The 26970-nt window shown below is 40.2% G+C and overlaps 1 protein-coding gene across 18 annotated transcripts in view; it reads left to right on the top strand.

Annotated features, from left to right (window-relative positions):
* LOC119658610 (protein Malvolio) overlaps positions 1-26970 on the top strand; it is an 84728-nt gene that overhangs the window by 47806 nt on the left and 9952 nt on the right. For 7 of the 18 annotated variants that reach the window (XR_005250252.1, XR_005250254.1, XR_005250249.1 and 4 more), the window contains exons 6-12: positions 1047-1202; positions 1259-1417; positions 1605-2041; positions 2099-2214; positions 2283-2374; positions 11161-11231; positions 12007-12076. Coding sequence is in view for 8 of the 18 variants with exons in the window: in XM_038066097.1 (XP_037922025.1) it covers positions 1047-1202; positions 1259-1417; positions 1605-2041; positions 2099-2214; positions 2283-2374; positions 11161-11231; positions 12007-12040 (1065 nt within the window). In the remaining 10 variants the exon portion in view is untranslated. Of the gene's footprint in view, positions 1-1046; positions 1203-1258; positions 1418-1604; positions 2042-2098; positions 2215-2282; positions 2375-11160; positions 11232-11401; positions 11747-12006; positions 12077-12243; positions 12631-26970 lie in introns of those variants that run through there. The other 11 variants (XR_005250258.1, XR_005250256.1, XR_005250259.1 and 8 more) reach the window with 4 other exon arrangements.

Genomic DNA, 26970 nt, shown 5'->3' with positions numbered 1-26970 from the left:
GAGTGCGAAGGATGAGCAAATTACTGTCTTTGAATTATCTTCGGGAATTACAGATAGTATGTCTTGGGGAGATCCAAGCTAGAGAAAACACAAAGTCTTGGATGAAAGGAACGGGGAATCGTATGAGCATTTAGGTGATCTCTACAAGGTCGTTATTAGCTATTAATTTTGGGGATCAGATGGAGTGGTTGTTCAAACACTTTTTACGCTACAGCGAATGGGATGGTACGCATCTTTGAGAAAATTTAAAAGTCAATAGTGTTGATGCTGGCGGTTTAAACTTGGAGATAATTCGCACTCTTGCTGTGTGTTGCGATTATATAAAAAGGAGCGTTTTTCACCTGTTTTGGTCACGCTGCTCCCTGGGTAGAGCTGAGGCAGTATCTGATGAGTTGTCTTTGCCCTGAACGGAATCGTTAGTCATTGTTCTTTTGTATACTTGGGTACTATGCGCCAAACGAGGGGTCTGTGGACCATCAAACGTGAAAATAAGTTGCTCTCCATTTGGTCCGACCCAACATTAAGTGGATGTTTACTCAGGTTCCCTCATATCCCAAAATTAAAAGAGCGTTGCTGTTGGACCAGGTTGTAATGTTCCCTGAAGACCCGTGGGGTCTATCAGGGACTAATGCTACATATCCACCAGCCTCCCATAGTGATACAGGAAGTCTGGGCCTAATGTAGGGATGCTGATGTCCACTAAAATGAAACACCACGAAAAAGTCCTACCCGAGCCAAGACTCACATCTACTTGGAGTTTGCTGTCGCTCATTTTAGCTGCTATGGTAATAAGTTATTCGATCTGGTACCGAGGAGAACCAAGACCTCCGCGCTTATGTCAACTAGAGAATCATCGCCTATCATATATGTATGATCTTATTTATCGCAATCAGAGTACGGGAGATCCTTTTCTGGCCGCAATTGTGTTTCATTTTAAATGCTTTTTCAAAAATAAGATTTGTGATTAGAATTTTCATAGACAGTTTTATTTGGAATGAAAAGAAACGCTGATTTTCACGATGTTTTCCGCATTTAATTTCTTTCAGTATGTTGTTTCGGCACCAGATCAGGTCGAAGTAGTCAAAGGAATGTTCATCCCATGGTGTAGCAATTGCAGTTCTAAAGACCTCTTACAAGCGGTTGGAATTATCGGGGCCGTCATCATGCCGCATAACTTATACTTGCATTCAGCACTCGTAAAGGTAAATCATCGAATTTTCGAAGGTTGGCTTTGAATTGAATTTTGTTATTATTTTAGTCGCGTGATGTCGATCGTCGTCAACCATCCAAAGTACGTGATGCTAACTTTTACTTCTTTGTTGAGGCATGCGTGGCACTATTTGTTTCGTTTATTATTAATTTATTCGTTGTAGCAGTATTTGCACATGGATTGTATGGAAAAACAAATAATCAAGTGGTAAGCGTTCATATAAAATTTGTTAAAACTGGCACGCAATCATAAAATTATTATGAAGGTTGTGTTAGGTCTATTGAGTGCATTCTCAGTCATATCGATTAAAGAATCAATTTATTGTTTATTTCAAGAATTTATGCTTATAAATTTTTAACATATTAACACAATATTTACTCATTTTTTAACACAGCTTGATGTATGCGTAAATCAATCGATGTACGATGATGCGGTAATTTCATTCACTCATAATAACGAAACAGTCGACGCTGACTTGTACAAAGGTGGCTTGTTCCTCGGATGCACATTTGGAGCTGCAGCTATGTACATTTGGGCGGTTGGTATTCTAGCCGCTGGGCAAAGTTCTACAATGACTGGGACATATGCCGGCCAATTCGCAATGGAAGGTTTTTTGAATTTGCAATGGGCCCGATGGAAGCGGGTTTTAGTCACCCGAATGATTGCCATTATCCCAACATTCTGTGTGGCATTTTTCACTTCAATCGAACAAATGAGTGGAATGAATGATATTTTAAATGCTGTGATGTCCTTGCAGTTGCCATTTGCAGCTATACCTACTATAGCGTTTTCATCGAGTTATAATATTATGGGGGAATTTGTTAACGGAATGTAAGTATTTTTTGAAGATATTGACGTTTTTTCGTATTAAAAATATTTAATTTTCAGAGGAAATAAAATTGTTGCAATCCTGCTTACGATTCTTGTTATTACCATTAATTTATATTTTGTTGCTAATCAAGTTGAGACTTCGAATTTATCTGATGGTTTTTGGGCGCTTGTTGGTAAGATATATTTGAAAGAGGAAATTAATTTGAATAATGTGTTTGACAAATGACTCTCTATTTTTTAGTGATATTTTCAATTTTGTATCTCCTCTTCAATATATATCTTGTGATACATATGGCTGCATTCATGGGAAATAGAAAATTATTGGACGCGTCGGTAAGTGTAGTATTCGTTTTTTAACGAAGTTAGATTGAGTTTTATGAAAACATATTGTATAATGGAGAACTGTGAACGTGTTATGAGTAAACGTTTTAGAAATTCTAAGAGGATTAGGAGAGAAAGTCCGGATGGCTGGAGAATTACATCGTCCTCTTTCGCAACATTACAAATAAAATTGTGATTTTTTGGAAGCAAATCGTAGGTATATACCCAAGAGTCGTGGAATGATAATTGATGCTTTTCAAAGGAGGAAACTCAGTAATAAGTTAGTCCAAGCAAAGCAAATATGTGTCTGCACGCTAAATATTGGCAGCCTTACTGAAAAGACCAAGGAACTCGCAAGAGCCCTTCGGAAAAGGCGCATTAATATCTGCGCTCTACAAGAAACCTGATGGTCTAATGCAAAAAGCTGCCGCATAGAATCCATGTCATAGCATGCGGTACAAATGGCTATAAACTTCTCTATTTTGGTAGCCCACACACTCAATATGGTGTTGGCATTGCCATCTCTGATCGTGTCCGTGACGCCGAACGATTTGATGACCAGCTGATGAAGCTCACCATTATATCAGTTGATTGCACTATTAACTTTGTAAATCGACTATATACTCATAAGACGCCGACATTTTACGATTTTCACTGATTGCAAAGCCGATCCAGTTACCTTCCTATACCATGAAGATTGTTGAACGCATTCTTGACAAGCGTATTCGCGAAATCGTTGAAATAATCGTGAATCAAGCCGGATTTGATATGAACTGCCGAACTAGTCAAACTAGGGACTAGGGACATCCAACGTCCAGCGCTCTATACAATGCTTTATTCAGATGATGTTTTTCTGGGGCTAATAGCGAAAATAATGTCGAGCAACTTGTCCAAAAATGGAATGATTGCCTCATACAACATTGTCTCAGATTGAATCTGTATAAAACTGAATTTTTCACCACCGATTCCCGTGAGACAGGCAGTAACCTGCCCAGAACTGAGCGATTTAAATATCTCGGTTCAATGCTATCAGCCAATGGAGAACTGTGTTATGAAATTGCTTCACGCATTAGTGCTACCTGGATGAAGTGACGTTCCACAACTAATATAATTTGTGTTCGAAGTATGAACGCTCTGCCGCCCTCTATGGTTCTGGCCGACTATAAAAGACAATGAACGGCATGTTGCGGTAATGGAGACGAAGGTGTTGCTTTGGACTAGTGGCGTGACACGCTTTGATCACATCCGAAATGAGGAGTTGGACCGATCCTGTAAATGTTGTGAGAGAGGCACCTTCGCTCGTATAGTCACGTAATTCACGCTAACGGGAATTCACTTGCCAGAATTGGTCTGAAATAGTAAGCGACCAAAAGGCGGCTGCAACAATGGCGGCTTGATACGCTAGATGGGAATTTGAAAGCCCCTCTTCCAGATCAAGCTTTTAATAAAACAAAATGGTGAAATCTATCACGACCAGCCGTGCTTGTGATCCCGTTCACAAGCGGGGCTGAAGAAAAAGTAGAAGAAACTAACAGGAATTTACATTGCTTCAAGAATAGCTAGATATTTAGTATGGGCGGTAATCAAGCATTCAAAACTTTTTTATGGAAAGTGAATGAAAATAAAAGAACTCAATTGTAGTGACCAGAAAAATCTTGTCCGAGTGGCTATCGGTCTGGATAGCAAAGTTTGAAGTTTAATGTGGAATTTACAAGGTTCGGCAAAGTATGGAGTTATCTTAGCTTATCCCGTGCTGCTTGGAGATCCACTGTGCCCTGAAGCTGTTTCTTTATTTGTAAGACTAATATCCATACTTAAAACGCTGTTATTATATCGTGACTGGCTCAAACAAATATCTCCGTCTCGTTCAAACAAGTATAAACCTATCAATTAGGTATTCCCATTGAGTACGTGCATATATTTATCTTAATTGAGGATATTCAGCTCACATTACACACATACTTATGTGTGGATCTCTGTTCAACATTTTGACTTTTTGCATAGTCGTATATATTTTTCAAATTAAAAATAACATAGCCAATGGAAGCGTACTTTTCACCATCGTGCAGATGATAAGTAAAACATCAAAAGTGGTAAATATCACGAACAGAAAGATATTACTTAGGCACTTTATGTTCTCAGCAGCTTTAAAATCAAGGCACATGACACAGAACATTAGAGGAGGAGCATAGGCTTCTCCGGGAGATGCATGGACGTGCTGTACGTTCTATGTTGTTAGGAGATATTGGCATATTCTGCAGATTCAACAGACTTCAAAGAAGAAATATAAACATAATTACTGCCTGGAAACCCCGGAGTCTGCCAGAGAGCGCAGTTGTCTTGTTGCTTCACTTAAATTGCAAAATTGTGTGACTCGTGGTTTCGTCCAGGGCAGAGAGGAAACTCTTTAGACGCTGCCTCATCTTTGCCCTGGGAGTAGCATAACCGAAGTTGCTACAAGGTCATATCTGCTCCCTTATATAAATTCAAAAACACAACATATGTATTAATTAAGTATAACTAGAACAAAGTGGATGACGGGCTCAGGACTCCCTCAATTTTTGAAACACAATCTTGTTGAGCTTCGGCCTGAATTTTACTAGGTGATTTTTTTCCTTTAGATATGAGCGGTATTCACCTCAAATGATTGTCTTTAGTGAAAGGCAATGTAAAACTAAAGAGAACTCGGTGTGAGTGTATCTAATTCTACAGTTTTTCGGTGGCGTAAAACTGGAATGATGAAAGTCAAAGCAAAAGCTAAGAAGCTACTTTTACGAGAGTATCATGAAACAGTCTGATTTTCTTTTGCAAGGTCGCAACGAAATTAGAAAGCTACAATCTGATAAAATTAAAATTGATCGTCTAGTATCTGATAGAAGAACTCAGATTTGGTGGCTCCGCTTAAGGCTACGTGATCGCAATATACAAGTTTTTAAATTTGGTGGAGGCTCTTTGACTGTTTCAAAGCCAATAAGTATGAAAAATTATGTTGAAAAAATCAAATAATGCGTGCGGTGGATTATATAGAAAGAACTTTCTAGCCCGCTAAATACATATATGGTTGCTATTTTTCCCTTCCGTGGGATATAGCGCGTCAACCACACAGATGTGCTATCGTTCGCGGTTTACTGAAATGCGCTTCAGATCCCCCAGGGCTTCGAGATTCCCTAACTCGTCCTCTAGTGTTCTGCGTCAAGTGAAATGGTCGGCTCCAAGACTGGATCCACCTGCATTTGAGGAGATCCCAGAAGTGAGATGATGAGTTTTGCAAAAAAAAAATGTGGGACAAGATTGATTAGCAATAACTAGATAAACTTATCGGAGGCATGCCAAAGCGATTTGGAGCAGTTATTAAAGCCCAACCCAAACCCAAACCAGTATTGCATTATTGTGTAGTCTCTGCTTTTCCTTATTCTCCTTTAGTGAATCTTCTAAATCATCATGTTTTTTTCTTTCCATGTAATCCCCCTCAGTTATTATAGCCTTTCACCATAGATCCTGCCACTTTGGAAATGCAATCTTCTGAAATGCCGTCTTCTGCAAGCTCCTGTACTGGTACTGCGGCTCACCTTGGGGAAGGGGACGATGCTATTTTCCATTGAAAATTCCAGTGTTTTGATTCACGATCATAGTGGAACATTCAAGATTTATTCCCAGTTATATTTCGATTATTCATTAAATCGTTTGATTCCTCACTGAACCGAAATAACAACCCTTGACACATGGAAATACATTTGCTATGCTAGGTTTGGCACCCATCTGCAACAAACTCGTCGTATGACCAAGTTAGGATCAGGCGGGCTCAATTGAAATGTTAAGGTATTAAGTAAGTCTCCTAATAGTAACCCGTGGGTGTTTACGATTGATAACAACATCAACTGTATTGATCAAAACACCGGTGCAAGATATAGAGGAATGCCCTGCATGCTGCTCGTCTGTGGCGCATTCTCTATCCTCCTCGAATGCTTTGTACCACCTGTAGAAGGTTATCTGCTTCACCATACCTGCATTTCAGGTAACCGCGACCGATGACGCATAAGTGTGGTTGACGTACTATACCCCACCAAGGGAATGGCAGCCATATATATATAAACTTCAGCTAACATGTACGTGCGTAAATATGGATGACAGCATCAATTTTAACTCCCTCTCTCTTAGATATTAAACAGAGAAACACTGAACATGTATTATGAAAATTGTCCCAAATGTTGAATCTGCGAATCGATTGTCTTGAAACTGCAAATTATTATTATTTTGTTAAGGGTAAGTCGCACCGCGTCCTTAAAGAACTATTGCGCCCCTTTTATAGTTATAGTGTACCTATTGCTCATAGCATCTCAATAATCACGCTTCACGACACTTTTAGGAACATTCACTGCGAACTATACGACACGAAACTAAAAAAATAATCCTCGGTATATTTGCAACACAACATATTACTAAGTTATGCTTGGTTTCGACAAATGCCTGTATTTGTTTCAGACAACAGACAAACGAATATCTGCGACTGATGCAAGCAACAGACAGATAAATAACTGCGTCTGTAGCAGATAAATGTCTGTTTCAAACGAACATTTGTATCATCTGCCTCTCTTAGATATCAAACAGACAAATGCTGGTATCGGTTTCAGCCAAAATACAGGCTGCATACATGGCTGCATCTGAGTCAGACAAAGGTCCGTCTATGGCAACAGACAGATGTTTGTATGTGACATCCCCTTATTAGTTGGGGCCTTAAAAATACACTCAAAGTCTTTTCTGTTTTTCGTAAAAGACGACTAAAAGGGATCAAGGTCCAGGGGATCTAACGTGAGTACTTGTCGTGAGGTCATAATCCCATAGTCCTCCTCGGACACGGATTGATTTGGAGACCCCAATCAAAGTCCCGCCGTGACTGGCCCAGCGGTACTGGTTTATACTGAGTGCGTGCTCAGCATCCATGCCAGTTGATGCAAGGCCTATCTAACACCGGCACTGTTTAAAAGGGATAGCAATTTCTACCTCTCACATTGAAAACTTTTGGTTATCGAAGATGGATTATGATTGGTTTCTGGAATGTGCGCACGCTCCCCGATAACGGTATCAAGGGTCGCACGAATGCGCGCTTTCTCCAAACCGGATATGCTATCTCCCAACAATGTTTTCCAATATAGTGGAGATGGATGGTTTCTACGATCAAATACACACAGTTCAGGAGAAGTTTCCTGAAGGTGATATTGTGATCACTATGGGTGATTTGAATGCCAAGGGGGTTCTGACAACGTCTTGTTGGGACATGTGATGAGGAAATGCCGTTTGGGCGATCGTAACGGTGATGGTAAGGCATGGTGACACATTGTTCAAGCAAATAACTTGCCATGAGGTCTATTGGGTCTCGAAAGGAGTCATATCTGATGATCCCTTACTTTCGTTTGCGTGTTGCGTCCGCCACATCTTACAGGGTTGGCGAACTGCGACCTCCAAGTTCAACATCAATTGTCTGTATGATCCAGCCGTCACTCGACAGTAGGATAGCTATCTTGCTGGTCGGACGACAGATACATTGATTAGCCCGCCTGAGAAAATCGATGAGCACTGAACCACCAAAAAAATGCTCTTCTCTCGAGTGCCATGCAGATCGTCGGTCACATCTGGAAAGAGTGTAATGGCGACCCATTACACCATCGGGTGTAATGGTGAGCATATTGCGCATATTCGTCGTGATAAAGGGGAATTGGTTTTGGAATATAAATAAAAGCCAGGTTCTCAGTTTGACGAGTCATCGCAATCTGCCGATCTGATGCGCTGCCCGTCAAAGGTGTTGATCAATTTGTATATCTCGGTGGCACCAAACTGCATGTTGCTCGACACATTAACAATGTGATATCCGCTTTCGCTTCTTGTTTAAAATCTGGAAATGCAGTTATCACAACATCAAGATTAAGTTGAGACTGTCCTATGCTAGTATTCTATGTTTCTGTATGGGAGTAGTACAGGGGAAATGACCGCCACTGTTACTCAAAAGCTCTAAGTCTTCGTAACAATTTGTTTACGATATATCATTGGAGTAGGCTGGCGTGATACGATTTCCAACAGATACGTTCCTATGGTTTTACGTGACCACTTGTCTCGTAGACTTAAGACGCGGATTGATTTTGTAACCACAATCAGAGTCCCGCTGAGACAAGCGCAACGGTACCAGTCTATACTGTGGGCATGGTTCAGTTTATTCATACTGGTAGATGCAAGATCTACCTAAATCTCTACCGAATTAAGGAGTACGGCGCCCGTGATTAAATCTTCATTCACTCCTTTTCCCCGATTACTTGTCTCGTCGATGGAACGGAATTAATTTGAAAAGCCAGGAGTATGCGTTGGCTTAATCCCTGTTGAGAAATGCGACATTCGGGGTTCTATTAGTCACATCTAATTCCCTTACATTTTTTACGTGTTTTGCGCATCTTGCGTTCTCCCTGGAAACCACGTGGTTATTTAACGCGATATGTTTCGTTACCTACGATCTGAAGACGGTCACCCCCTTTTCACCGCCAATTCTGCTTCCTTCAGGTGCTCTCCAAGACGTGTTTTCACGTTCTTTTTGCTTTGCTTGTCTGCAATCCGCTATAAGGAAAATTTTTGTCGTTTTCTTCCTTCAGTTAGATCGCACATCGGTCTGCCTGCCTGCCTGTGTGTCTGTCTGTCACACGCATTTTTCTCGGAAACGATATAGTGATTAACACCAAATTTGATGGAAAGGTGGGAACTGTGAACGCTCACGCATACAGTGGGTTACATCATTCTACATCGAATTGAATGGGGGTCCCCGTATACGAAAAAGGCGGGTGTTATTTGCTTTTTCACCAAATATAGTCATGGGGTATCAAATGAAAGCTCTCGGTTAGTACATTTCGGCGCCAGTCTTAGTTTTGGTAACTCTTGGAAAGGTGGGAAGTGCGATTGTCGAAAGTGATCAACGCCCAACCGAAAAATTTCAAAAAAAAAAACAGGCTAGCCTCCGAAATACTCTTCGTTCCGGTATCTGTGCAAATAAAGTAAATAATAGTACATTACTGTAATTTTTAGTAATTGACTGCAAACCCGCCGTGCCTCACCGACTCCTAAGCCGGGAAAAGCATCAGATAAGAATGCTGTCCGTCCCGGATTTCCGATCACGCCTTATGGATCGCAAGCTTTCCAATTCTACAAAGGCGGTAGAGCCGGTCTTTTGTTTTTACCAATTTGACTTTCCGTTTATTTTTGTAATTTATTGCGCGTTTTCATTTCTTAGCATAAGATACGTGAAGTTTTGTACATGACATGAGAGAAATTGAAGTGTCCAAAAGATCCCTCACAATTTCCATTCGGGCTATCACAGAGAGGCATGCAAGTACATGTCGTCACTTTAGTGGAGTTGCGCTTATATATTGGTAAATGGGCACGATCAATTTTCAATATTTTTCTTTAGGATTTGATGATTGGCGTAATTTTGAAATAACCGTGAATCAAGCCGGATTTGTCAAAAACTGCGGAACTACTGACGCAATACACGCTGCGCAATTACTCATGGAGAAACCCCGTGAGAAACATCGCCATCTTTACATTGCATTTCTGTATCTAGAGAAAGCGTTTGACCGTGTGCCACACGAACTCATCTGGTATGCGTTACGACAACACTTAGTGCCAGAAGAACCCGTGCGCTGGGCTCAATTGCTCTACCACGATCTGAAAAGTAAAGTTTGAAATGTGGCGGGTGTATTAAAACCGCTTCGTGTCTCTATTGGTGTTCATCAAGGAAGCGCCCTCTCATCACTTCTCTTTGTTCTTGTTGTGGACACCGTCACACGGGACATCTAACGTCCAGTTCCCTACACATTGCTTTATGCATATGATGTTTTCCTGGTGTCTAATAGCAAAAATGATCTCGAGCAACTTGTCATAAAATGGAATGATCACCTCATGCAACACGGTCTGAATTTTTGACAACCGATCCCCTTGAAACAGGCACAATCACTGTCAGCGGCAATGATCTGCCCAGATCTGAGCGATTTAAATACCTCGGGTCAACGCTATTAGCCAATGGAGAACTGTGTTATGAAATGGCTTCACGCATTAACGCAGCCTGGATGAAGTGGCGTTCCACAACTGGTATCCTTTGTGATCGACGTATCAACGAACGTCTCAAATCTAAAATTTACCGCAATGTCGTCCGTCCAGTCGCTCTCTGTGGTTCTGAGTGTTGGCCGACCATAAAAGACAATGAACGGCGTCTTGCGGTAATGGAGACGAAGATGCTACGTTGGACTAGTGGCGTCACACGTTTAGATCACATCCGAAATGAGGATATCCGCGATCGTTATGGGGTTGCACCGATCGTGGAAAAATTGCGAAAAAGGCGTCTTCGATGGTATGGTCACGCAATTCGTGCTAACGAGAATTCACTTACCAATATTGGTCTGAACATCGAAGTCAATGGTAAACGACCAAAAGGCGAGCCGAAACAACGGTGGCTTGATACCCTGGATCGCGATTTAAAAGCCTCGAGATTGCACCCAGATCAGGCATTCGATAGAGCCAAATGGCAAAACCGATCACGACGAGCCGACCCTGCTTGTGAACGGAACAAAGGCTGAAGAAAAAAAAGAAGAATAATTCCTAGAAAAAGATTTCAGACCCCCGTTCTTCATTTAAGTGTATGAAGTATATTACTTATCGGATCACCTTCATACTATTTTCAAATTTTAATATTCTTTAAATCATGCTATTTTTAAAAATGGAAATTTTGGAAGTAAATGTAATTATTTTTCATGTTTTTGTTTTAGTTCGTGCAAAAATATGTTTTGGTACAACAATCAAGTTTTTCTGTTGAAAACGCGAGTACAACATATTCCAGGTAAATTAAAAGATTTGAACTCAGAGTGTATCTATTTTCAGCTTTTCTTTTGCTTTTGCTTTTGTTTTATCACAAATTTATAGTTATTTCTAACCAAAAGCAACTAACATTTTTTTCACTTTTTTTTTTTGCGTTGCTCATCCAAACATTTATTTTATTTGTTTGATTAGGAGTGAAAAGTCAGATGATGGTACTTTTAGCTTGAATATAAAAAAATAGCCGTTAGCATCTAACCCAGGGTCTCCATAATCTAGGCTTAGCTTCGTATCTATCGAATTTTTATTTGCTATTAATTGGGACAAAAAAGTATTACTAAATTACAGTTTTATTTTTATAGAACGAATATTGTTAGATTGTGCACTTTTTTTGCACCAAGGGTGAACATATTTGTTGTATTTTTGCTTTAATAATTTTTTTATGATTATCGATGCTTATTAATAATTTTAGCCTTATAGTTATCCACAGCATTACCCAATATACCATACTAACAAATCGAATAAAGAAAATCATATGAATTTGGTGTTTCCGTTCATTCGAAATTTCGCTTGATATTGTTGCGATGTCCAGGTTTTCCTTTGAGCTTCACGCTTACAGTGGTGTACATAAATTGTTGAACTTTTAGAGTGGATTTTGTGGGTGTTGTGTTTGGGAAAATTTCCAAATATCTTTCAGTGTTGCTAAACTTTATAGTAGATTTATATATTATCTCTATCTCTTTTTATTTTCCATGTATTTCTCTATTGTGTTTTTGTACTGTTTGTTGATAAACACCAAGTTTTGCTACAACATCACATAATGTAAACATGTGATGGAAAATGTGTGTAGTTAAGGTGGTTGATACACTCGTAAGTATTGTCAGCTCTATCCACAGCACATGTATGTACTCTATATGATTTAAACGTAGCTCTACACTTATTATGTTTTTCGTATATTTGTTGCTTAAACGTTGCAATGTTATCTGTTGCAATTCTGCTAGATATGACGCTTATTGGGTTTTTTATTGCAATTATAGTTCTGTGTCGATGTCTGACGTAAAGAATAATGTGCAATCTTGCCGTCTATGAATATCATTTCATTAGAACAAACACAATAAAATAAGCCTTCGGATCATGAATAGAATAACATATTTACGCTAGGTAGACTTAAAATTAGATATTCACTAGTTTTATGCATTATTGCACTTATAAGAATTGCTCACTAGATAAATGTTTCTGGAAGGATTATTTGTATATATTCGCCTTACGAAGGCTTTTATGTAGAAGTATTGAATACAATTCAATATTTTCGTTATAATTCTTGAAGTGTTATTGTTAAATTTAGTTTTGCATACTTATATGACAAAATATTTATAATGTAAGACATTAAAGCGATATTCTGTAATAAAAATGTTTGAATTTGTTGCTGTTTTATTAATTTTCATCTTGGTTTGCACTATTTCTCTTTATATTTACATTTCTTTCTATTTGGTGTTGAGCTCCAACTAATATTTTGAGATGCTTGTTCTGTGCAACTTCCGCTGCTTTATTCGAACTACTTCTAATTTTTATTGTTTTCGTTTTCTTTTAATATTTGGTTAAATTGAAATTTTATCATTTCGTTTGAATATATATAAGTAGGAATAATACGTCTATATAAGGCTATCGCCGTTGAAATATCAATGGTTAACTATTTTAGAGGTTGGAGAAGCTCAGCGAGTTCATCAGGTTTTTATAAAGAAGGGAAATTGACAATTGAAGGCTTCTAAGGCATAATTTGATGGAGAAGGTCCAACGAGTTTTTTCATATCAAAATATGAAAGCTGACCCTGCTATTCAAAAAGGGATATGGAAGAATATAAATGAATAATAGAAAGACATTTCAGGATTACATATCTTCAATGTTAAATGTTATCTTTAATTTTTTATCGATCTAGTTCATTCACCTTGTTTATAAGCTGTAAGATGTGATTGTTTTTAATCTACATATAAGACAGAAGCTTCCCAGGGTTTTATCATTTGTTGGTTATGTATTATATTTGATTGTTTTTAGGATTTCAATGGTTTATAGTTTTAAATTAATCCTGAAAAGGACATTTAGCATTTGATGATGATGGTTTTATAAATCGTATTATTATTTGATAATGGAGCCTATATAATTTACTCTTTCAGGTTGTATATATATAAAAACTGTTTAATTTTTTAGTGTTTATTAGGTGTCAGATAGATCACACATCCGTTGTTTCATTGATAAAAAAAAATTATCAATGGCTTATGGGTTTGTTGCTGTTTACACAATGAAATTCAATATCTACATATGATAGGATAAAATATATGTTTTTAAATATGCACTTGCCGTTGCTGCGTGAGGGAGTGCAACTTTAAACTGTTTTTCAATATTTTCAACTGAACTAGCTTTTCGATTTCAAATTTTAGTATAGATTATACTCGCCAAAACTTCCGGAGAATACACCCTGCTGAATTCCGTCACCCTTGTCCTGGGAACTATGTTTCCGAATTTTGCTCTTTCATTTCCAACAAAATAGCCATCTTCGAGTTCCGTCTTGTAGACATCGTCATCTTCAAATTTCATTGCTTTTTATTATGAAATCATCTACTTCTTTCTCCAGATTGCCCGTCTTCCACTCTCGTCATCGATTTCGTTGCGATCAGCATTTGAAATTTGAAAGCGCCCGCATCCAACAACTTATCGCTTCACGTCTTTTCCTTTATTTTCTCTTACAAATATATAAATAATAACAAAAATAATAATAGCTGACGCAATAATTCAATTGGATCAGGCCCTCGAACCGCCTTCCTTCTTATTTCCGTGTGTAAGTTATTCCCTTCCCTTCGGAATAATAATTCGTTACCCATCGACTGTATCTTTTGAACAAATGCCTCGAGTTTCAAATTATGAGTTTTTAAAAAGATCATAAGGCTATTAGCTATCAATAAAGTATTTTTATTATTAATTTACTACCTCCTCTTTTAACTGGCTCTGCGATTTTTCAATAAAACCGTTTATAGAGTAATATGCAAATATTTAGTTTTCAACTTTATCATTCAGAATTTTACCATTTTCAAATGCACTGGTTCTTCTTCTTCAACCTTTGTTCCTTTTCAGAAGCGGAATCGGATGATTTTGATCGGTTGCATCATTTTGCTCGGTCAAAGACCTGATCTGGATGGAGTCGCGCAGTTTTCAAATCACCATTCAGCGTATCAAGCACCGTTGTTTTGGCTGGTCAAGTAAATTTTCGTTAGCGTGAATTACATGACTATTCCACGATTAGTGCAACCCATCATCGATCATAATTATCCTCGAATTTCGAATGTGATAATGACGTGTTATGCCACTGCTTGGTTAGCGTTGTGGTGCACCATTTTCACGCCAATAACTTCGAAGACCATGATTGTGGTGGTAAGAGCAAGGAGCAGAGTCAAGCCGGCTTAGATCTTCATAGACAGCCCATAGCATTCACGAAGGAAAGCAGCTCTCCTACCCTGCAACTAGAGATCTGTCTGAGATTGTTAAAAGCTGACCGTAACCTGGCTCTAGCTGGAGAGGGAATTTCTCCTTCTTCTCCGCGAATTGCAGGTTATGCTATATCTGGCGACATGACTGTCGTAATCTCGTTTGTATTTACACGTGTCAGGCACAAGAGCTTTCGCGACCGGATTTTGTTATAGTCGGGTCAAATCTTCCTTGCCTTGACGCAAGTGTTGAGCCTTCGCAATCTCAAGTTTGTGGCAGCTACGTAGTGCGAGAAGATCCCTCCTTAACTGTCGTCAGCGGGACACAGACTGTACTCCTCGAGGGACTGGTAAAAACAGAGCCCCTACCGCCACTTTGGAGGATGTCCTGACTGAGTACAAGGTCTTAATAGTCGCTTCGATATCGGTCAGAATTGCTATCGTGCGCTTGGGGCTCGGTGCATGCCGCAACTTTCGATTGGCTTCCAGCATCGCTTTTACTTCTACTTGGAATACACTGGCGAATCCTGCGTGATCGTACGACTATACTGTTTGTATTCGAGAAAACTCCCGCCCTGACTCCATAGACCTTCTACTTCCTCTATGGCCACATGGCTTCGTTGTCCAACAACCGGACTCACGTAGTCTGACGGCACTGCACGCTACAGCATATTTAATGTGAAAGTCTACGGAAAGGAGATGGAGAAATACAGTGGGAGCATCTGCCGGGCAGGACTGCAGAGCATTGGTAGCATCCGCACATGTGGTCGGATCCTATTAAGCTTCGTTCTATTGAATTTTTTGATCAGCCCCTACCACCGCACCGTTGAACCGCACGTTAGAATGGGATGAACCAAGGCTGTGTACATACAGAGAACTATCCTCGTCTGGAGACCCCATTACTTTGCAAAGTTGGTCTTGCATACAGGTCTTACAGGCCTTCTTAATCCTCAGTTCTATATTCTATCTCTAATTTAAATTAGGATCCAGGATTATACCCAGATATTTTACATTGAAAGAAAGGGCCAGTCTTATTCATTTAGCCTGAGTTGGAATTCGGGTACCCTTGTCTTGGTGCTGAATAGGTTTTGGTTGGATTCATGCCAAGTCTGCATTTTATGAACCACCGGCACACCTTTTCCAACACTCCTTCCATGAGTCCACTTATATCGAAGGGAAATATCCCTGACACCAATATCATCAAGATGTCGATATACGCAACCACCTTCGTCCCGCTTCTATCCAATATGCGTAGAATTTCGTTCATCACTATCAAAAAGAACACCGGATAGATGACGTCATCCTGGGCGTAACTCTACCTACAACTCTGGTCAAGTGGTTACCTCCCAGAGCACACCGAATTATAATAATAATAATCGTTGGTGCAAATATCCAATTGGATCAGGGCCTTGAAGGGTGTTAGAACACTTCATTCAATACTGTAACGGTACACTGTAGGAGGTAATGTGGTCAGCATTGCACTCGCCCGAGATTGTTACCCTGATTTGACTCAGGTACTCATTCACAGCTGAGTCAACTGGTATCCGACGTCAAGTCAGGATATAAATCCTGCGAACGAAGCTCACTGCTACCAGTGAGATTTGAACCGCGACCTTCCGTATGACAGCGTTGTAATCTATCCACTCAGCTATCCGGACATCCTAGTTCTTAACATGGATATTATCCAATGCTTCAGATATCCTTCCAATCTTACTTTGCTTAAGGCTTCCTTGATGGCCTTGGCACTAACGTTGTTGGTCCAGGAGAGCGGCTAGAATATAATCCTTGGGCTATGCTATAGTGACCGTTTAACCTAGCTATTTACGTCGTAGAGAGCGACTACTGTGGATTTGCCTTTGAGGCAGGCATGTTGAGACTTGGAGAAGAGCGTTTTCTTAATGTTCGTCCTTAAATGGATGTCACCTTAGGTTCTTCAACACGGAATAGGTCAAAAGTCCTTCGCCGGTTCGTGGCTGCATCTGCCCACTTTCAGTATGAAAAACACGCGCGCACGTCTCTAAGAGTGTGGTACATATCTCGAAACTTCGGTAAATCTCCACAAGCCACGGCACAAGATTTTCTTGTTGCTTCTGTAGCATGCCTGGTATTATGCCATCTGGACCTGGAGTTTTATATGCGGAGAAGCTTTTTGTAGTCCAATCGACTTTATCCTCGGCAATTACCGATTCGATAGCCTCCCACGACTGGGTATGCAGTCCAAGACTTTGACTCACAGTTCCCTTCGCTTGCTCAGAAGCGCGTCTGAACCAGGAGCCCCAGAGTTTCACCAGAAGATTACCTCTAAGAGCCTTCCGACTTGTCAAGAAAGGATGGGCTGCTATGTTTCTTGATCAAAATCTCACTGAGCCTTGCAGATTCACACCCTTCTAGTGGTTGTTGAGCTTAGCAACGCACAAACCGAGAAAATTCCTGATATGCTATAACATGGAACCTATGGACCACCTGAGAAGAATGAATTCTGCTACCCTTTGCCGTCCTAGAGATGTTCCTAATTTACCACTAACAGAATCGCCATCCGCTAGTGCTACACGTAATTGACTCCTGATCACGCGTCGGGTTTCGAAGTTTGTGCCTTGTCGGCCGGATGTCGCTGCTTACCTGTTTACAGACCTTGCTTGCTGTCCTAGCCCTTCACATTCTATTCCGCTTTCGTGGTGGTGGTGGTGGTTTCTAAGCTGCTTAGCACAACGGTGCTACTACTGGTCTACTGGTGCCGTCTGTATTGCCTCGGTGGCTACTGTTTTCTATCGTTAGTTTTTATAACAAAACCTTATTATTGTTTAAAAAAAAAACCTTATTAAAGTATGTTCACTGTCTGTTTGCTTGCCACACGCATTTTTCTCAGAAACGGTTACACTTATTGTCACGAAATTTTTTCTACTAACCTGGAACTGTGAATCTGCATACATACAGTGAATTATATTAATTAAGTAACAAATCGGCTTTAATATGAGGCATTATATTGTAAAATTTGGTGGGAATCTTATTAAGGAAATTTTGGTGGTAAAAATTGCTTCTTTCATGTCAAATTATTACTCCCCAAGGGACAAAACGTCGGTACTATGGTGAATGGAATATCGGGTATATTCCACGTATATACACTACGTGCTATGTATAAACCACCCATCGTGTACCTAAATATTTGTATATAAAAGTTCAACCAAACCTTTCACCTTCCGGTTTCCGACTTGTTTTTAATTTGGAATCCATGTCTTTGTCCCACGAGTAAACCGGGAAAAATGTCCACACTAACTAGCCCAACCACCAGGGTAAGGGTCTTACTCAAAATTGAATGTGCCTAAATTATTCAGAGTCCGGATAGGAAGCACCATGCTCCCCATTAACTACGCAGCCTTAGCCCTATGTTGTTCCTCTTTGGCTTTTAGTACTTTCCCAGTGCAAGGAGGACGGTCCCCAAACTGTTGCTTGGGCTCATCCCCCCACCAGATTGCCCCTAACATATGCCCAACAGGTAAATTAATCGTCGTCAGTTAGATGAGCCTACTCCCAGCCAGGCCCTACACACTCTTGGTTCATCCAAAGACGGTTTCCATCAGCGACGGGGAGGTCGTGCGACTACTTGCCGAATTATGGAACCTTAGCTTGAAGTATAATCAGACCAAGTCGCCATATGGTATCATATCTCTTGAAATTTTTCATCGAGTCGGTTTTTTCCCTACTTCGAAGCTTTCTTTAAAAAGTCCATGAAGATTATTTTCTACGATTAAGGTTGGGATCCGTATTTGCTTGGTGTTCTCAGTGACCAACCGTTGCAAATATCAAACTGATAAATTTCTCACACCTAATTTACTATATAAACAGTTGGTTGCCATTTCATATGATACTCTAACGACGCTTCTGCATGAACCTTTTCTACGGTGGTTTGAAGGAACATTCAACAAAGACATTTTCAACAATTGCCTCCGCTATCATATCTGCGGGAAGTGTATGGCATCTCATTGATCCTGAAGACATTTCATAGATTCCTAGATGATGCTGTGTTAGTTAATGGAATTTTATTATTGAACCCATAACAATTTTATTGTTGATGTAGATGTTGATGCACTGGCCTACTTCATCTCAGCAACTATAATCCCTTGGATAACATTCTAGTATGAAGGAAATAACGAGTCGATGTTGCTTTTCTTTGGTTTCATAAAAAAATAATAACTATACATATAAATATGTCCAGTATGATAGCAGGCGTCCTTATCAGTGGCCTATCTACCCCTGTGCTGTTTGAAAGAAGCTTGTAAAGAGGATAATTCCAACTTTTTTAAGCCTAGGTGTCTATTGATTTGTCAGCGATATGCGTCTTTCCTTTAATGGATCAACAGATGAAATTAATCCTTTGTGTCTAGTTGTAGATTCTTGGAAGCGATCTTTTGTATATCTCAATTGGGCTCACCCGTCTTTTGCGTGGTAGTCTCCTAGTTTGTTCTGCTTTGATCTGAGTTTTTAGTGAACGGTTGGGATTACTGTATTTTTCCAAGCCATGTAGAATTTTAAGTACGAAAACATAATTAAGATGATTAAGGTGACAAAACATCTGTTTCCAGCCCCACGTCATGTGTCTTGCTCTTCGGGATTTGCAGTATCCTTGGAAATAGATGCTTTTGCTCAAATATTTTTAATTCGTACACCTGTGTTGCTGTGATGTTTTGGCAGCCCTTGACAGCTCAAAGTAGTAGGTTATTCTTCTCATGTTTCAGCAACTCTTGAAGTAGAGGCTCTGAAAAGCTCTGTTTCCAGTTGCGAGTCTTGTCCTTTAGATATTTCAGCAATTCTATTGGGAGGCAGTTTCCGTGCATGTTTGGTTTATCCACCAATGTTCGCGTTTTGGTGACATTTTCAATAATTTTTAGAACTTAATGCCTCACCAATTACAGTCATTATTTGTCATAACGACCGGTTATAAAGTGTGTAAGAGTTGGGTGAAAAAATCGTAGGTTTTTTTTTTGGTAAAATTTGAGTTTATTCAATATAGTTGCCATCGTGTCCGAATAGCTGAGTGGTTAGAGCACAAGGCTGTCTTACGGAAAGTCGCGGTTCAAATCTAGTGGGATTTGTATCGTAATTTGACATCGTTGAACAGAGCTTTCGCATATCCAAAGATTCATGCACGATATTTCCAACACGTTCCTTTGATATCTTCAGAGCCTCAGCTATCTCAATGAACTTCACTTCCTTCATTCAAAATCATTTTATTGACTTTTTCGTTGTTGTTTGGGACGTTCATTACGTGCATCGTCCTCGGTGCTCATTTCCTCTCGTTTAAACTTAGCAAACTACTACTCAATGGTTGATTTTTCTTGTGCAAAGTCCGAATAATGTTTATCAAGCCAAGCCTTGGCTTCAACCGTCAACGTATTTTTTTCGTCAAAAACTAATGCTTTATTAACACACGAAATTCCTCTTTATTCATTTTCTTCAAACTAACAAAAGTTGCTTGACTCAAAATGCTCTATCTAATAGTCCGACAGCTGTCACATTTGTACACGTTTCTTTTGAAGGTTAGGATTGAATAAAAATCATATGGATTTCACACTAGTAGCGTCATCTGGGTGTTAGCCTTCAAACTTTTCAGCGCAGAGTTAATTGATTGCAGTGCAATCTAGAGGGCTTACAGCAACGTGTATCGCCAAAATATTTTCCATTGAAAGCCATCCATTAATAGCCATCGTGCGAATGGTGGAAAAGTTTATTTGTCCCGGCACCATCTAGTGACGAGGAACAACAACGTGGATGGGCGCAAAATATTTTCCATGGAAAAATACATATCCACACTAATCTTCATTGCGAGTGGGGGAATTATGTACAAATTCACCCTATGTTACGTCATCTAGTGGCGAGTTCCAGCAACATATATAGCGTATAAACTTTTTTCATTAAAAAATACATATGTGTATCAATTTTCATGGCAATCGGTCGAATGGCTTCGGAGTCCATGGGTCACAAACGGATATATATACCAACTACTTCTATTTTTATATAATAAGATGTCGATCAGTTCTATAACCGTCAGGGTGTTTAAGATGTCTCTTGCTTGTGTCTTAGTTTTACATTTGGTATTTTTCCAGGTGTATTTTCCTACTTTGCAGAAGTCCTCTATATTGTTTCAGAATATGTAAGGAGGTTTAATCACTCCTTCATAGAATCTGCAGACATTGTCCGCAAATATCCTTAGCTTTCCCAGGTGGTAGGTTAGCCTGTAGTGACCCGTAAGTATTCCCACTTAACATTAAGGTTCTCCTCGATGAGGTTTAAAGAATCCTACGACTGCTTTGATTCATATTTCTTGATGAGCAACAATCCAGGGTTCACTCAATATGCTTTCCTCAACCCGAGGTTCTGGTCTTTTTAGCGTCGACCTCATTGTACGACTCAAACGTATTCAATTTACCAAAACCTGGTTGGATATTAATGCCTTGATAACCGCTGTCGGCTATCGGTTAGAATCGTATTTTTTGCCTGCTATAGTTTCTTTTGGAGGTTAAATTAGCCACACCTATTTATGACGTCTATTTCCAGCTAAAGTATGCGGGCCTGCTTTCAGGAAGGACAGGGTGCTCCTGACTCCCTTACAGATTATGGCATTGTGTATCGAGTATGCTATGTATTTTCAAAAGCGCTTATAATATTCAAAACGCACATAGAATCATTTCTTTGATGTTTATTGCATTGCATAATGCATCTGTCAACTGATACAGGACAGTTTCGCTAGGCTGTTCTGTCCAGGAAGAGTTAGAACATTAGTCTTAATGTAGTTCTCTAGGATCTCTCCCCTGTTTCCAGTATGATGAATGTCCCCACTGCTCTCAGTACGAAGGATTTTTGGCAAATCGGTCTCAAATATTTAGTGTGAAAAGGTTCTTTTTCAAATTCTTTCGTAATGAATACTACTTTTGTTCTCCACCGTACCTTGTCCCAATGTAACATCGCCCTTTATCACCCTCAGGAGGAGACCTGGAATGATTTCTAGGCCCCTTTAGAGTTGTATTGGAAAGATACGATGCACTCTAGATAATGTCAGTGTTCCCTTTGCCCATCTTACTCTAGCGTCCGAACATACCATTTTGGAATTCTCTAATTTCCTTTTCTCTGTCTGCTATTGGGGTGTCAGACAGCATGCTATGCTTGCCGGGGGATAGAATTCCGAAAAGTTTTGAGAAGTAATTCTACCCTGTTCTCCTCAGTCTAGGTAAATGCCTTATCTTCCTTTTTCAGGGAGAGAGTTGACATATTTTGCCTTTTACTAGAACCTTGCATTGCCTGAATGCTTGTGCGATTTTTTCAGTCTCTTCACGCAATAAGTCATTAGTGCGTTTTTGTACCTTTGTTAGTATCGCGTTTGTTTTTTTAGTTGACCTCATATGCGTCAATGATGATCCTATCGAAGTCTGCCACCATTGTCTCTAGTTCCAGTTCCCTCATGATAGCACCGCCTCTAGCCTTATTATTGTCCAAATGCATTGCGACGTTGAGGCCATTGAGTAACATTTTTTGGCTATATTATAATATTTACAGTTTAATCTCACCCTATCCGTCCCCGTCTATAATACAGTTCATTTCTAGATAAATGGAACGATCGACATTTTCCAGGTTATCATTTCTCAGAGTCTGGGTCTGCCTTAATGATATATTTTCTCGGGTTTGGGAAAGGGTATCTGTTTTCAATTCGTTAATTTTCAACCCAACTTCCTTTGCTGCTTGAATAGTAGCTAACCTCTGGCGTTGACTGGTATTATTCTTACAACATATTCTAATGTCATGTCGCATAGCATATTGTACACGCCATCCACTTGCTTCAACCCTGACTTTGTTCCAAAATTTCGTGTGAGGTCGTTCTGGACTTTTATTTAGGATTGTCTTTCATGAGTCGGGCAAGTTTTGACGGTATTCCAACTTTCTCCACAGAACTCTTATGTGATATTACATTGCAGAGCGGCATCAGAATATATCTGGTGCTCCTGTTCAGGTCTTCATTCACCTCTTCCTTTCCTCTCCGACTGATTTGCCTAAACCTCTTCCCGATTGCTGCTATTTTCGACTTTGATCCGTATCCCTTCAACTCTAACATATGCTCCAGAATGATTTCAGGTGTTAAGTGCATTCCCGATGTAGTTTCTAATCCGACCCTGTGAACAATGGCCTTTGGGCATTCAAATAAGACAACGGGCGGATCTTTCTGGGCAATGTGGTAAATTGTCAGAAATGTCTTCCAGTTGAAGTTGATTATTTGGCTTCTGGTCAATTATTACCCCTAAGAAGTTGATCGAATGAATGACTTGGGCCCTAGTTTTGGCCTTTTTAGACGTGTTTTTTTCCGCTTATTGGTGAAAGCTACTTCCGCTTGTACTACAAACATAGACCAACATTCTTCAACCAGAATTCAATATTATAAATTGCTTCTTTTGCGTGAATCTCGAATCTCTTGGAGGAGAGGTGAAACAGTTGTCGGTCTAATATGGCTGGCGAACAACACAAACAGCTCACACTGTTTGACAAGCGCTAACTCCAGATAGCCGTGGGATACTAGCTGCGCTAAGTTATGGGAGTTTTTGAGTTCGACACGCGCAAGCACGTGGAGGATTACGGCGGTTTGTACGGGTGACGAGTCTATCGCGGACCATGCCGCCAGACTCGGCATACTTTACAATTTGTATTGTTCAAGTGCGCCCAGATCTAGTTAGAGTTAGGGTGCGGACTTTATGTAAACTAAATTTTTTGGCAACCTTAAAGAAATCTCTGGTTGTAAGGTAAGGGAACTGCTATCTTTCGTAAACGCTATCGACTGGCTCTGAAGATCTGAGCCGGCAAGACATTGTTCCCCTTGCCCTTTCCACAGCATTCACTATCTTAGGAGTTTAAGTTTAAAACGGCGCAACATAGCGTTAATTTTGCTTGTCGTGACAACCACTTATATCAACTCAAAAACGTCCCCACAAATAGGGAGATGTAGCGCTAGCAGGCCTAGGTCAGATCATTGTGGGGCATCGCATATTGTTCGGTATGCTTTCAGGACTTTATCTGAATCGCACAGCAGACTTGTGATTAGGAATTCGATGATAATAAACAATAGGTAATTCGTCCCACTTAATTTGCAGGCGCTCATCGATTGTATATTTCTTCACCGTCCCGGGATCTTGATCAACCGCTAGCACAACCAAGTCTTCCTTATGAAATTAGTCGTATATTGGCAGATTTTGCGGCTAGCATAGTAGTGAGTCGATCAACATACTCCACAGAAGTGCCGATAGTACACCTGTTTGGGGTATCCTTTATTTGCTTGACTTTCAAGCAATCCACCTCTAGTACTCCAAGCAAAAACGACCGCCTATTCGTGATACTGGTTAACTATATGAAATCGAGCCACCGATATATTGTCGCCCCATGGAGGGCAACATTCATATTGAAGAAAAGATCGATCCCCCAGCATCTAGGTGGCATTTTACGGCTCTTGCTCAAGTTTTGATTCAAACTTAAATTTCTTTCTCCAATCAACTGAATCATCATCATCATCAACGGCGCAACAACCGGTATCCGGCCTAGGCTTGCCTTAATAAGGAACTCCAGACATCCCGGTTTTGCGCCGAGGTCCACCAATTCGATATCTCCAAAAGCTGTCTGACGTCCTGGCCTACGCCATCGCTCCATCTTAGTCAGGGTCTGCCTCGTCTTCTTTTTCTACCATATTATAGACTTTCCGGGTGGGATCATCCTCATCCATACGGATTAAGTGACCCGCCCACCGTAACATATTGAGCCGGATTTTATCTACAACGGTCATGGTATCGCTCATAGATTTCGTCATTGTGTAGGCTACGGAATCGTCCATTCTCATATAGGGGGCCAAAAATTCTTCAGAGGATTCTTCTCTTGAACGCGGCCAAGAGTTCGCAATTTTTCTTGCTAAGAACCCAAGTTTCCGAGGAAGACATGAGGACTGGCAAGATCATTGCCTTGTACAGTAAGAGCTTTGACCCTATGGTGAGACGTTTCGAGCGGAACAGTTTTTGTAAGCTGAAATAGGCTCTGTTGGCTGACAACAACTCAATATATAATATAATCTCGGACTTAAACTTTCTTCAGTATTAGCTTTGTTGGTAGATAAGGAGCTGATTGGAATACCATAGTTTTGTTTTGTATGATGAACGCTATTCAAACTCTTCATTGTTATTGCCTGTTGTAAGCGGTTGCTTTTACAGTCTAATTATCGCAACTTGGAGACCGAAAGCGTGTTTTATTTCCTTCCTAGTGAAAATATATTTTTTCACATAACACGTAGGGCAGAGTGCATAGCTTTTCGCTTATATTTTCAAATCCGTTGACAGCAGGATTAATAGATGGCCTCTCTGGTTATCATATATGGTGTATTACCTCTTGTAACTTATTTGCATCCACGCGCCAGTTAGCTACTTCGTCACTATCCCAGCCTTATATTGGGATAGGGTATCGACTAACTGCTTGGTAACTCTTGCACAGGGAGCTTCATGAGGGACTAAGCAAATTGTATCTCCGTTTTCGTTGTCGGTTTTACCGTTGCAATATCCATTCAGTCCAAGGCTCCTTTTGTGTTTCCGCAACGAATTGTTTTAATCAAACCCCAACCTGGAGGACCGATTGGTATAATTTGTCCCATTTTTAGGCGGGGGAGATTCGCCTTCATCCGTCTCCTCTTTAAGGAAGCACTCCCAGCGATAAATACGTGAAGGTGGAGATAGGGTTGTGTAGTAGAGCTATTAGTAGGCAGGGGTGTATGCTCCATCGTAAACGTCGTAGTGTTCCCCTTATATAGTTTCTTAACCAAAATAGTGTGAAGGCTTACCCCGATCTTTCTTTAGTCCCGGCATATTAAGGCTTTTCATGACAATATTCACCTCTTCCTTGGAAGCGAGATCATCTGCAGGGATAAAGTGTTCACGTTTCAATTAAAACTGGGAAAGTTCAGAAGTTCTAAGATTATTCCTCAATCCTTGCCGACAGAAACTAGAGAGACACTCTGCAAAACTTCGACCCTCTTGTTGTTATTTCGTTCAAGATAATCTGCAAAAGTGTTTATTTCTGTATCGATTCGATACACCGTGGAATTGTTTCAAGATTTCCGCATTTTCCGAATCAGGCCATAGAACATCAATTTATTAATTAGCAATTAGCGGTTTGGTATTACCGAAATTTAGAGCATCTGACTTTTCCGGATATTTGATCGAGAAAGAAAAATTCTTTAAAAAGTTGCATGTGCCTGCGGAAAACACCAACTCAGTTTCCGTTACGAATTTTTCATTCCGTCCTTCCCTAATACTTATGCATTCGTGCTTGTAGCATGCATGGATTATTACTATAAAAGGTTTTACTTGTTACTAGCAGTTTTTGATCGTCTTGCTCTCGATTTCAGATAATTGTAAGCCAGCAACAATAAAATTGTGGGAGACGAAATAGCGAACTTTTGCTGGAGATTAGGAAGGTGAAATGTGTCGCAACTGGGAGATATGGTTTAAGGTGGGAGATCATCATCATCTTCAACGTGCTATCCGGTTTAGGCCTGCCTTAATAAGGAACTCCAGAGGTTTTGCGCCGAGGTCCACCAATTCAATATATCAAAAAGCTGTCTGGCGTCCTGACCTACGTCATCGCTCCATCTCAGGCAGGGTCTGCGTCGTCTTCTTTTTCTACCATTGAAATTGCCCTTATAGACTTTCCGGGCTGGAACATCCTCATCCATACGGATTAGTTGACCCGCTCACCATAACCTATTGAGCCGGATTATATTCACAACCTGACGGTCATGGTATCGCTCATAGATTTCGTCGTTATTTAGGCTACGGAATCGTCCATCCTCATGTAGAGGGCCAAAAATTCTTCGGAGGATTCTTCTCTCGAACGTGACCAAGAGTTCGCAACTTTTCTTGCTAAGAACCCAAGTTTCCGAGGAATACATGAGGACTGGCAAGATCATTGTCTTGTACAGTAAGAGCTTTGACCCTATGGTGAGACGTTTCGAACGGAACAATTTTAGTAAGCTTAAATTGGCTCTTTTGGCTGCCAATAACCCTGCGTAGATTTCATGGTCGTAGCTGTTATCGGTTGTGATTTTCGACCCTAAATAGGAGAAATTTTCAACGGTCCCAAAGTTGTAGTCTTCTATCTTTTTTCTCCCCGTTTAACCACTGCGGTTTGATGTTGTTGATTGGTTGGTTTTCGGTGCTGACGTTGCCACTATATATTTTGCCTTTGCGTTCATTAATATGCAGCCCAAGATCTCGCGC

This window comes from Hermetia illucens, chromosome 6 (assembly GCF_905115235.1).
Source record: "Hermetia illucens chromosome 6, iHerIll2.2.curated.20191125, whole genome shotgun sequence".
Classification (NCBI taxonomy): Eukaryota; Metazoa; Arthropoda; class Insecta; order Diptera; family Stratiomyidae; genus Hermetia; species Hermetia illucens.
Note: the sequence above shows the minus strand (reverse complement) of the source record. Positions and strands in the feature narration are given on the sequence as shown.